Genomic DNA, 13,690 nt, shown 5'->3' on the forward strand with positions numbered 1-13,690 from the left:
TGGGTGATGTTACACCCATTGTGAGACACTTGTTCTGCGTTTTTTTGGGCAAATTAAAGGGGTTGTAAAGACAAATTTAAAAAATAAATAAATATAACAAACCTGTTATACTTTGCTCCACTGTGCTGCTTGTTTTGCACAGAGTGGCCCCGAACCTGGTCTTCTGGGGTCCCTCGGCAGCTGTCTCCGCTCCTTCCCACAAGAACTAACCATCTTCATGCGAGCTCTCTCCCATGGTGGTTAGCTCTTGCGGGCGCACTTCCGTGATACGGCTGGCAGCTATAGCCGTTCACTGTATCGCTCGGCCCGGCGCATTGCATCATTGGATGTGATTGACAGCAGCACTAGCCAATGGCTGCGCTGTTTTCAATCCTTACATTCCAGCCAATCAACAGCCGGGCTGAGCGGCGAAGAGAACATCGGGGGAGAGCGCAGCAGGTGAACGGGCTCAGGCAAGTAAAACGGGGGGGCTGGGGCGGGGCTGGTATTTTTGGATGTTTTTTCACCTTAATGCATAGGATGCGTTAAGGTGAAAAACGCAAACCTTTACAACCCCTTTAAACTCAATCATTCCCTAGAAAAGTTCTCATAGAAGTCAATTTTTATATGAGTGAATGGGCCAAAATTCCCTTTTTCCGGGTTTGCAGGTATTTCTTCAGTTTTCCGGGAATTGGCAGCTGCATTCAGTTTAAAATAGATCTATGAAAGAGGATGTCCCACTGAGTTTGCACTATAGTCCCTCGAGTTCCAGGGATTAGGGTCACACTATCCCAACATCATTTCTTTTTTTACCTTTTTGTTAGAGTATAACATTCATTTATTTATTTATTTTCTCTGTATTAAACCATGAAAAGCTCAGAAATAATGAAATGGCACATTTGCTATTGAAAATAGTGATTTAGAAATCACAATTTAAAGCATTTGTTCCTGTGTTGATATATGTTGAAGCTTATGTGCTGGAAAATTGGTTTGTTCTATTAATAGTGCAGTTTGGTTTTGACATGCCTGATGTGGTTTTCCCCATTCTCTGTAAAGGTTATGCGTTCCTGCTCTTTCAAGAGGAAACATCTGTACAAGCTCTGATTGACGCCTGCTTAGAGGAGGATGGCAAGCTTTACCTGTGTGTATCCAGCCCCACCATCAAAGACAAACCTGTAAGAATCATTTGTTCTAACTTTTTACGAAGAAAAGATAAAGACTTTGCATGATGACTTATAATATCCAGGGCCTTATGTCCTGTTTTTTTTTCCAAAGTTATATGGGCACCTCTGTATATATGTACATATGTCAGATGATCTGAATGTGGAGTGAAAGTTTGGACAGCAAGTTTACCCACTTGATGTCCAAGCTAATTGACATTTCTCACATAAATCTGCTTTTTGTTTTTTATGCTAGAAAATTATTTAGAACCCCAAAATATATATTTTCTAAAAGCAAAGTCCCTGGAGAATAAAACGGTGGGCTTTGCAGTTGTTTTACACCACACGATATTTGCACTGTGGAAGAGTAAAGTTTGCAGGAAAAAAATACTTAAATGTATTTTAGTGCACACAACCACAATATAATACCCCATTTTTTGGTAAATTACAAAAGATGTTACATCAAGTAAATAGATGCCCAACTTGCCATGCTTTAAGATTGCGAATGCCAGTGGTATGTAGAGGTCAACTGATAAATTGGCCGTTATTTGCCGTTTTTTAATCGGCATCGGCCGATTGTGCTGATAAAGAGGCCGATTTAGAACTACTACATCTTTCAAATGCAATTTTTTTTTGGAAAAAAATACACTAATGATTTAAAAAAAAAAAAAACTAAAACAGTAAAGTTAGCTAATTTTTTATTTTTTTCCTCCAAAAGTTTTGACTACCTTTTTTTATTTAATATATAGTTTTTTTTTTTTTGTTTTTTTTTATCTAAATCATACATACAAAGTAAACTGATTGGAGGTTTGTTTTGTTTAATAAATGTTTAAATGTAAGAAATTTTCTGTATCACTTATGAAGTCTGCTTTCACACTGGAGTGGGCAGGCGTTGATGGTAAAACGCTGCTAGTTTTAGCGGAGCTTTACCATAATTTTAGCGTTCCTATTCGGCTGATAGTGGGGCACATATAACCCATCTAGCGGCCGAGGAAGAGGTTAAATGCACCCGTGAAACACCGCTGCCAAATCGGGGATAAAAAAATAAAAGTAAAAAAATCGGCCTAACATATCGGCCCAAAAAAATCGGCATCATGTATCGGCCGCCATGATTTCTAAATATCTGCATCGGCCAGAGAAAAACCCATATCGGTCGACGACAAAATACAGTATACTGAATTATCCATAGCCGATGATTAGAGCCTTTACAGCTTACCAGTTTAGAGGTACAAAGAAGGTCTGGCACTAGAATAATTTGCAGCAATACCTCACATGTGTAATGCGATTGCCATTTACATTTATCAGAGAGCTACGTGTGTGTTCACATTTGTGTGCGATCGTGGGGTGATGGGGGCTCTTTAACATTGTTGTTTTATTTATTTTATTAAAATGCATTTTTATTTTATTTATTTACTACTTTTTTACTATCGCAAGGGATAAACAACATCTTGTGTAATAGCATGGGAGGTTCTCTTTAGTGCTCGCTAAAGCATCTGATCAAACCAGGATTGGTCTGAGTGGCTGCTTTACAAGCTGGTAACCGATTGTAAACAAGCCAAAACTGGAATCCTTGTCTCTTCCAGTTTCTGATGTCTCCAGAGGGGGAAGAACAACATACGTTCCTCTACACTGCCTCGTTCATCCAATGCGATGGGTCAGCAGGCAGCAGTAGGAGGAGGGGGACCCCCTTCCACTGCCTGTAAAAGTGATTAGGCGGCAGTATAGCTGCTTGAATCACATTTTACTTTGTAGAGAACCGTCGGCTAAAAAGAATACCAGGATCATGACTGCAGCCATGAACCTGATATCCCAACCCCCATCCGAAGATGTATGAATATGTACGGCAGGCAGGAGGTGAATGTTCTAATCTAGCGTAACCTAAAGTCATCTGTGCCTCTGTGCCTCTGTGGGTTTTGATTGACAGAGCAAATAAACAGCTTTCTGTATAAACCAGACAATATGTTGAAATTTGCTGCTATGCTCCAGGCTAACCAAATGCTCCCTGAATCCAGGCACTGGTGCTAAAAAAAAATCCTCTGGGATCTGTCACGCTCATTGAGTCTATAATCCAAAGAAATGGTCTACACCAGTGATGGCAAACCTTGGCACCCCAGATGTTTTGGAACTACATTTCCCATGATGCTCATGCACTCTGCAGTGTAGTTGAGCATCATGGGAAATGTAGTTCCAAAACATCTGGGTTGCCAAGGTTCGCCATCACTGGTCTACACTATCACTATTTGTATATTTACCAAGCCAGACACTGGCTGCTCCTGTGGCGTATTGTGCCCCAACCCAAGGCTGAGTTGTAATGGCCTATGAGCAAGTCCCACTTTATGGTGACATGCATCAGAGGAGCCAGGGTCTGAAAGCTGGTTGAATTAGATTGATATATATATCGATTGATATATATCTGATGTGTATCCGTATCATTAAATCTTTTTCAGCACAGCTCCAAAACTGCTGGCACTAAAGAGTTCCTCCCTAAATTTCTCCACCTTTTCAGAAGTCTGCTGAATTGTTGGCATTTTACACATCTTATCAGCAGCAAAGTAAACCCAAGCTTTATCCCAGAGTCTCCATATGTTTTTTTTTTTTCTGAAATGCAGTGTTGTGTGCCACAAATTGCTTGCCAAAACAAAGGTAGGTTTTGGGACATTCATACCAATGAAAGATAGTTTCGTTTGTCCGTTATGCCATTGGCAAGAGGTACATACTGTACATGCTAGTCTAAAAACATCTACTCCTACAACCTACCTACAAGAAAAGTAGGTTAAACACAGTTTATAGCATTTTTTGTTTTACTTGAATGAATATCTGTCATTGCAGGTTCAGATCCGGCCCTGGAATCTGAGTGATAGTGACTTTGTGATGGATGGGTCTCAACCTTTAGATCCAAGAAAAACTATATTTGTTGGGGGTGTCCCACGACCCTTACGAGCTGGTAAGCACCATGTTTTTTCTGGCTCTGATGATGTTTTTAATGTAGTTGCTGCTTACATTTCATCAAATATTTTCAGGAATTGCATAGTTATTCAGGTTGAAAAAAGACATAAGTTAATCTAGTTCAACCAATAAGAGGAAAAAAAAAATATCATTCAATCGCATATGCCCTATCCTATACCCAGATCCAGAGGAAAGTGGAAAACCCCAGTAAATCATGATCAAATTTGCTACAGCAGGGAAAAAAAATGTATTCCTGATCCCACGAAAGGCAATCGGATATTCCCTGGATCAACTTTACCAATAAATGTTAGTGTACAGTTATATTGGCGCTTCACATGCGATCAGTGATCACACCAGCCACTTGAGAGATATGTTGAAAGCTGACATAAACACTGGAAGGTCGCCAGAGCGTTGCCTTGAATGTAAAATCATAAACTGCACATGCATTTTAAACAAAAACACTACAGAAAAGATTGCTATGTTTTGATTTAGAAACATTTATATACTAACTTTAACCTTGTTTTTGGTAAACCGTTAAAACATTTGTTCTGCTTTAGGCCCCTTCCACATGGGGCAGGCTCCGTTGGAGTCCACCTGCTCAGGGTGGAATCTGTCCACTGATCCTCCGCTAAGCAGGTGGATGGCTGGTACATGTCCGCTCCGCTTATGCAGAGTGGACACTGAGACAGCCCACTCTGCTCTATGGGCAGTCAGATGTAAATGACCATCTGATCTGCTGGTTGGATGGGGACTGGATCCCCCATCCGTCTGTTTTTAGTGGATAGGATCGGATCAGATGCTGGCGCTCCATAGGGGAGACACGGGGCCGGGGGGTGGGGGGGGGGGGTCTGGGTCTGATCAGGTCTGCCTGAAAAGCTGACAGGCGGACCCAATTGGTCGGTCTTTGTGAAAGGGTTTTTAGGCTTTCAAGAGACTGTGGAGGTAAAAAAAAAATAGTTGACTGTACTTTGGCCAGTAAGTGCAGATGGTGTATTTTTTATTTTTATTTTTTTCCTTTTTCCCTTTCATTGGATTGTATAGAACCTTCATACATGGATCAATAAAGAGATCACGTTTTAGAAATTGAGCAACAAAACTGATATTGGACTTTAGGCTGGGCTCACGCCGCTTCCAGATACGGGTCACAGCAGGGGATCCAGTGCTTCCATGTTCTCCATTTTGCCAGATTTTTGCCTGAATTTGGCCCTGAAATAGAGCCAAAGATGCACAGGACTCGTGTGCAATGCCCTCTACAGCCGCAACAGACGTGAACTGGCTCCATAGAGAGCCTTTCCCAGCAATTGGATGTGGGGAAAGCCGCACTAGTGTGACCCGAGCCTTAGAATGTGAAACCATTTGTTGTGTTAACCTGTCTCTCGGTTTGACAACTGGGTATTCAGGCTGAGCAGTGTGCACTTTTTGTTCCACTCTATTTAAGACACTGTATGAAAGAAGTTGCTGCTATAGTGAGAGTGAACAAACAAAATGAGCTAAAAGTAAAAAAAGAAAAATGTATGAACAGTAGAAAAAGCTGGCTAAAGAGGAAAATTACATTTGGGGATAATTGATTAATTGGGGATGAATTAACTAATGGATACCTTTTTAAACATGCAATTTAAAAGTGTTTAAAATGTCTTTCTAATTTGTATTGGCTTTCTGCTATAATTTTAGTCGAGCTGGCAATGATCATGGATCGTCTCTATGGGGGTGTCTGTTATGCTGGCATCGATACAGATCCGGAGTTGAAATATCCAAAAGGAGCTGGCCGGGTGGCGTTTTCCAACCAACAGAGCTACATTGCTGCAATCAGTGCTCGTTTTGTTCAGCTACAGCACAATGACATTGACAAACGGGTAAGATGCTAAGCCGCACAGAGCTACATCATATAGAGGAGAGAACCACACACATTCAGCACCCCCTGGCCAGCCAGCTCACAGAAGAGCTGTAATATCACCCGGCAGACAACTACCTACAGAATAGTAGCGTCGTATAGATAGAGATATGTATCTCTATCTATCTCTATCCCCAAAAATAGAACTGCCAGCTGTCCTCTCAGTGTATTATCTTTTCCCAATTGTCATTGTTTCTTTTAAGGTTTACTGGTCCTTTAAGGCCAAATGTAGGTAAAGTACAACTAAATGCTCCTGTTTGACAGTCTAAACAAGTACCCAATCCAGTTACTTGGTGATGTATAAGTGTCAAAACGTAAATAAACTTCCTTTACTTTTCTTGACTGCAACAGATCCTGAGCCTATATGGCAGTGGCAACTCTGCTGTAAATTGGGTTTAGTACCATTGCTGCAGCATCACAAGAAGCTACTTTAGGTGGACATTACTGACAGGCTTAACCGGTATTAGGGGGACTTACAGAGGGGCTAAGAGAAAATTATAAGTCTAATGGGAGGCCATTGTTATACTTTAACTCTATCAGCCAATATGCAGTCCTTTTACATTCCATTATATACTGATGAAATGTGACTTCCATTTTGAATTATGAGTGCAGATTAAATTGGAGGATTCTGACGTGTGCCTAAATCCTATATGAATAGTCTATTCAAAGGAAATTCTGTGAAGAGAAATGAGCTACTGTTGTGTGGCTTTTATGCTGATTCTTAGGTTTGATATGTTTAACCACTTGCTTACTGAGCCCAGACCAATTTTCAGCTTTCACAGCTGTCACTCTTTGAATGACACTTGCGCAGTCATGCTACAATTTATCCAAATTCAATTTTTTTAATTTTTTTCACACAGCTTTCTTTTGGTTGTATTTAATTGCTGCTGTTTTTTTTATTTTTTGTTATATAAAAAAAAAGGGACCGAAATTTAGAAAAAAAAAAAAAACTGTTTCATAGTTATGAAATTTTGAAAACAGGTAATCTTTCTCCACTGATGTGTGCTAATGAGGCTGCACTGATAGGCACTGATGAGACGCCACTCAGGGGGCACTGGTAGGTGACACTGGGCATTATTAGGCACTGGTAGTTGGCACTGATTGTCGGCACTGATCTGTGGCACTTACTAGGCAATGGGCATTGATTGGCGGCACCGGTAGGTGACACTGGTGGGCACAGACGCGGCTTTCTGAGTGAGACCGATATCCCTATGACAGATGCCGGTTATCGGCTCCCCCAATCCTCATGCTGATGGCGTGAGGAAAAAAAATACTGATTACCAAGCTTCTGTTTACATCACATGATCAGGCATCATTGGCTGACAGCTGATCACGTGGTAAGGGACTGATGCGCGTGACCCGCAGGATGACGCAGACTGCTCTTGCTTGGGAGGACGTCCGCGGACCCCCTCCCAGCAATTAAGGTCTGGGCTGCAGCCGTGTCTCGGCTATAGTATGGGCGCCATGTAGTAAGTCAGATCCAGAACAGTTTAGCAATTCTGACATTACTCTGACTTTACTGCCTGCTTTTTCTGAGTTAGTGACTGAAAATACTATAGTCGGCTCTGTTGCATGATCGGCTCTCCTTGTCAGCGTGAACCCAAGAATGCTGTTTACTGGCACTTCCTGGTTCACGTGATCATCAGCTGTGTTTGGTCACAGCTGATCACATGGTAAGAAGCCTCTGTTAGAGGTGCTCCTTAACACGATCAGATATGCGGCATGTCAGACTGACACACAACACATCCAATCGCTGCACTGGCTTGTTATCCTGCTGGAGGTTATGACGCCCAGTCAGGATAACCGAAACACCGCCCGCCCGTCAATCTGCTATAGGCCAGACGGGAAGTGGTTAAGAAGGTGGGGTTTATTTACTAAAGCCTGGAGAGTGCTAAATCAGGCTCCTTTTTGCATAGAAACCAATCCGTGAGTTTAGAAGCTGATTTAATCACATTTTAGAGCTTCTTATTGCCAAGATTATTAGATCTAATCCTGCTAGCATTACACATCACATCCACACAGGAGTAAACTTGAATCCACTCTTAGGTCTCCTGATGACGTAGTGCCCACACTTGGTTGAACTTAGCAAGTGAGGCTCTTATTTGTTGCATTGTTTGCAATGTGTGAGCAAGATAAAGCAAGCCATCGGGACCCCCCTAAAAAATAAAATCCACAACATCAGTACATTTTGGATAAAGTAAAAGATATCCAAATGTACTGATGTTGTGTATTTTATTTTAAAATTGCATTTAGTTTCTTTTTATGTCTGTATCTGCTTCAATACTACTCACACAGCAACCTTAAGAGATAATCATTATCTAGTAGACATGATAGAAGGGTTACATGTTTCAAGGGGCATGTCCTCTTGGAGTCTCTACTTCATGTGCATGTTTTAATTTTCTATAAAAAAAATAGATTTTTTTTTTTGGCTGTGGAGGCTCTGTGTATCCTGGGTCACATCGCTACTGGAATTTGCAATTGGATGGAAAAGCCTAGGAATGGCAGCGGGAGGAAGGGAGGCCCCTTCTGCCTTAGAGGGAATATCTGGCTGCAAATTTTGATAATGGGATGATGTGGTAGAAATACTTCACCCTAAGGACATCCTATGGTATTGAAGTTGTTAATCCTCCCTTCCCTCTGTCCTGCCCCAAAACATGACAATAAAATTGCCTAGATGTGGTCAGGATCCACAGGGTCTAGCTGAAAGCTGCAACCTCTATTTACTGGAATGAGTCTCTATTTGTCTTGTTTGTGAGCCCTTGTAAAAAAAACACCCTTTTTCCTACTCCACTACTTTCAGCTGATCAAAAACTCAACTGGCCTATGCCATTAAAAAAAGGTTTTTCCCATTCTCATCAGAGCCCATTCCACCAGAGCTGTTGGTGTCTTCTGGGCTTTTCAGCATGAATTATCTGTATCCCTTTGCAAGGCTGACACCTCGTCTTTTGTTTTGTCAAGTTCTCATATATGGACATTCAGACCTCAGTGGATGTAAGCTTCAGCCGCAAGGTGTCTTAAAGCTGAGTTCCCCTTAAAAAAAAAAAAAAAAAGAAAAGTCAGCAGCTACAAATACTGCAGCTGCTGACTTTTATTAATCGGACACTTGCCTGTCCCAGGGTCTAGTGATGCGGGTGAACGAAGCCCCATTCGTTCCCCCCTCTGCTCTGCGGCACTGGCATTCTAACTGTGGGCACCCACTGCGCATACGCGAGCGTCCCCGCGTTGTGATTGCCCACGCAGTCATCTGGGACATGTCGCATATCCCAGATGACTGACAGGAGGGAGGGGGCAGAGCTGAGCCATTCCTGCGCTGAGGGGCAGTGACATCAAGAGCCCAGGCACTGAAGGAGGCAGACTACGAGGGACCCCTAGCAACAGGCATTTAGAGGCGAGTTTAAAATAATGCCAAATATTTATTTTATAGGAATTTTTTTTTTTTTTATGTGCAACACCACTTTAAACTCTTGCTGAGTATTTTGTTTGGATATGATTAGGTTAATAGAAATTTCGGCATGCCTGTTAATTTCTTACCTTGGAGTACAGTACAGGACATCATTAATTGTAATGATCTGTGTGTTCTGCATTTTTATTTAATAAAAAAGTTCTTAAAGTGATAAAAAAAATTCCTTTTTCCTAGGTGGAAGTGAAGCCATATGTGCTAGATGATCAGATGTGTGACGAATGCCAAGGCACTCGTTGTGGTGGGAAGTTTGCCCCCTTTTTCTGTGCCAATGTGACCTGCCTGCAGTATTATTGTGAATACTGCTGGGCTAGTATCCATTCCCGTGCTGGCAGGGAGTTTCACAAACCACTGGTGAAAGAAGGAGGTGATCGACCTCGCCATGTCCCTTTCCGTTGGAGCTGAACACTGCACCCGTCACTCACCAAAGGTCTGGGAGATGTGCATCATCTAGGCTCCTCAAGATCTACAGAAGAATTTGGTCTTTATGTTCTTTTGTATTATAAATATTAGTTACAGCCACCTTACTGAGTGTAACTGTCCTGAATTTTGCACTTTGATTTCTACCTATATATAATTGAAAACATCTGCTTGGTACCTTAACTTTCCGTCACAGGAGTGTTGTAAGTAGAGACATCTCATTAGGCTGGTGCAAGTTCCTCTCTCTGCCATGTTGTTGTGGGTGTGGTGAAGAAATTCTCAACTGGAGCATGCACTTAAATATCTGATTCACAATGTATCTTACTCTCACCCCATAGAAGATGACTTACCAAAGGCCTCATAAGTGGATAATGTAGCAAAAACCTTAGCAATCCATCAGTCTTATCTCATTCATGCAGTGAAGTATAGTGAATGTCATCACTGCTTTATAAACCTACAACATCTCCAGCTTGTATGGGTATTTAAGAACCATGTATTTTGTAACCTAAGTTAAAAAGAAAAATTATATCTTATAAAGTGAATCAGATTTTTTATATGTATATTTTATTTTTTATCTTATTTTGCTGTGTTTTATTTTTTATTTTATTTTTTTATTATTGAGCAGGTTATGTTTGAAAGATGTAGACCTTTTTAGTGTTATGTACATGTATGCTGCAATAGCTTTTGCTGCTATTTAAACAAAAATGGTGTTGGTAATTCCAGAATACTCTATTCAGGCTAGGGTATCTGTGATTTAAAAATACAAAATGAAGTTAAAAAGAGCTGCTGGTAAATTGATTTCGAAACTTCCGAGGAAGGTCGTCTTAATTTTCATTTTTATTTTTCCTACTGCATGTTTGATAATCTGATAGTTGCATGCAATAATAAACCACATCATATTCAACTTGACCACAATGCACAAATAAAGTGTCTATATAGACTAACGATGCTAAATAATTATATAAAATAAGACTGGAGGAAGGCATGTCTGATTATCTGTAATGCATCTAAAAGAATATGGTTAGTTCGTTACAGATTTTTTTTTTATTTACAACCAGTAAGTAAAATAAATGTAGGAAATTATTACGGTAAGTAAACGAAAAAAAAGTATAGTAGAAAAAAACATAATTAAAGATGCGGTGCTCTGTTATATTGTGCAATTTATTTTATGTAGTAAAGTGATTATGTCCTGTACTGTGATCAGATGTAACTTAAGGCCTCTGTGTTTATCTGACAGCTTGTTAGTTGATAGTTAAACAAAAACATGAGCTCTCTGTTAGTTACAAATCCCTATTTTGTGTTTTTTGTTTTTTATTTTTTTTATTATATTTTCTGTAGAGTATTTTTGTAGTTTTTAGCCCAAGCTCGGCACACTAATTATTCCGTAATCTGTTGTTCTCAGACACTACCAAAATGATTGGATATATTATCTGTTGGACATGCAAGGCACAAAAATGCTAAATTAATGTCTGCCTTGAAAATGTATCTGGGTAAGGTTTAGTTTTTCTTTTGTTTTTTTTTTAAGACAAACTAAACTTTTTTATCCTACGTGTATCCTGTGAAGCTTGAAGATTTAGTCCTGCTAACAGTGGGCATTTTTTAGCACAAGGCTGTTCTGCAGATAGTATTTATTGGTGTACATGTCTTGAAAGTACCCTGACTCCCTTTAAGAAAGGAGCGTCCCAATTTAATAGATTAAATACAGGTAGTTTACCTGCAAACGATGGCATGTCTGTGCACAGAGAGCATAATAATTTCTTTTGTTCCCTGAAGGATTTTCCCGCGATTTAATTCTTCGTAGGCACAAAGTATTTATTTTTCTCATATTTGTATGTTAAGTTGCAAATGTAAGACATAAAATAATTATTTTTTTATATTTTATCTTATTTTTTGCTTTTGAATGTTATATTCAAGCTGAAAAATGTGGGAGCTACATCTTTATGTGCCCTCTGCGTTGCATATCCTTTTGGAGCTATTTGAAGCTATAACTTTTGTTAAAAAAATAAAAAAAATCTCATCTGTAAAAATGTTTTGTTATGCACTACTATTTGTACCTGGGCAATTTTTCACAGTCCACTTTTTGTTTTGGGTTTTTTTTCTTTTTTTTTCTTTTTTTTTTTTTTCTTTTTTTTAATAGAATCTTTTTTTGACATGATATTTTGCAATACCTCAAATTTTGAATATAGGAAAAATATTTTCTAAGTAACTTTATTCAGAAATATATATTAATTTAAGTTTTTCGAAGATAATGATTTAATATTACTATTTTTTTTGTTTCCACGCTTTATTTGCTTTTTTTATGTTAAGATCATTTGAAAAAAATTTGCGCTTTGTAACTTTATATGACAATTTAGTGAGACAAAAATCTACCTAATTGTGAGAATTAAAGTCTTGAGATCATTGGTCAAGGAAAAAAAATAGCAGAGACCCACAAAATTATATATAATAACCATGTTATAGTTGGTGCTCAAAGCAAGGACTGGTAGATTAAAAAAAATATTTGTATGTTAATAATCAAGTGTTGATTATGCATGACTGACCAGAATTGTGAAAGAATTCTTCTATTTGTCTTTTTTAGAAAACTTTATTTTTTAGTTTGTTAAATTATGGTGGTCTTTACTTTTTTGTGTTCCCAATTTGTAAACCTGTAACCCCCAAATTCTGTTAATAATTCACGTTAACCTATTTGCTGTAAGAGGAATCCGCAATTAGTTTTTTCTTTGCCTGACCCTCTTACAACCAAGTGGTTTAGCAGGGTCCTTTGCGCAAATAATATTTTTTAAAATGCATTTTCAATTGCAACTTAACTAAAAATGTTGGATGTATGTTCAGTTGGTTGCCTTTCCTTGGTGTTAGACTTGAATTAGTCAATATTTTGAAGGCAGACTTAATCTTGATTATTTGTTGTTATGTGCAATACTGTTTGTACTGTTTATATATAAAAGAAAAAAAAAAAAAGAAAAAAATGCATAAATCTTATTGCAGATTTATTTTCATTGCAAACATTGTGGGTTCCGTAAGATCATTTTTCTACTGTCAGATATGTACCTTTTTCTTCATGCTGGTATTTTTTCAATAGTAATGTAGCCTTTGTACTGAGACAAGATTTTCATTGTTATTTTTAGAAAGATTTTTTGCTAAGAAAAAAAAAATGAAAACATATTTACATATTTTTCATTTTTATTTTGTATTCTCCCTAGAGTGCTTTCTCAACCATAAATAACTGTTGTTCCTCGGAGGTACTTTCAGATCTGGTCAATGTCATTAATATTATTTTGTATTTTTACTTGGAATAAATTAATTTTATTATGCTAATTGTTTAAAAAGTTTATTTTTTTCATTTCAGTTATTTTTGACGCTAAAGAAACCTTTGTAATATTGTTACTAAAGTGTCTAATTTTTTGAAAAGCAAAGCTTTATGTATTAACATGCTGATGTGGTTTACAATGGTGTGGCAGTGATGAAAATGGTTGGTTATGTAAAGTGATTTAAATAATGTAATGAACAATTGGGCAATAAAAAATTGAGTGAAGCAGAAACACATTGTACTGTTTAGCAGCATTTAATTTCCCTTCTATATCTTGGAGTAATATGGTGGGCTTGGGTTTTTTTTTTCTTTTTAAAGATTTACCCACATTTGCCCCAAAGTTTCAGGATGCTGTGATAACATACAATGAACTCCTTAATACAAACTCAAAAGGTTTTTATTTTTATTTTTTTATGCTAGTTTGTGTTTTTATTCCTAGAAATTTTTCTATAGAGTAGGGAAAAGTTAGAACTTGTCAGGTTTTAACTGAGAGACAAAGCATTGTACGATATATGCTGCTCCTTTGA

At 38.5% G+C, this 13,690-nt stretch overlaps 1 protein-coding gene across 4 annotated transcripts in view; it reads left to right on the top strand.

Annotated features, from left to right (window-relative positions):
* The window catches only part of CPEB3 (cytoplasmic polyadenylation element binding protein 3), a 208,854-nt gene extending 195,455 nt beyond the window's left edge, over window positions 1-13,399 (top strand). For all 4 annotated transcript variants that reach the window (XM_077455226.1, XM_077455224.1, XM_077455225.1 and 1 more), the window contains 4 exons: window positions 1,036-1,154; window positions 3,969-4,083; window positions 5,757-5,938; window positions 9,614-13,399. In XM_077455226.1, coding sequence (XP_077311352.1) covers window positions 1,036-1,154; window positions 3,969-4,083; window positions 5,757-5,938; window positions 9,614-9,841 — 644 coding nt within the window. In that variant the 3' untranslated portion in view covers window positions 9,842-13,399. The remainder of the gene's footprint in view (window positions 1-1,035; window positions 1,155-3,968; window positions 4,084-5,756; window positions 5,939-9,613) is intronic.
* The last annotated feature ends 291 nt before the right edge of the window (window positions 13,400-13,690 follow it).

This window comes from Lithobates pipiens, unplaced genomic scaffold (genome assembly GCF_037356315.1).
Source record: "Lithobates pipiens isolate NorthernLeopardFrog02 unplaced genomic scaffold, aLitPip1_a1.2 Scaffold_25, whole genome shotgun sequence".
NCBI classification, from domain to species: Eukaryota; Metazoa; Chordata; class Amphibia; order Anura; family Ranidae; genus Lithobates; species Lithobates pipiens.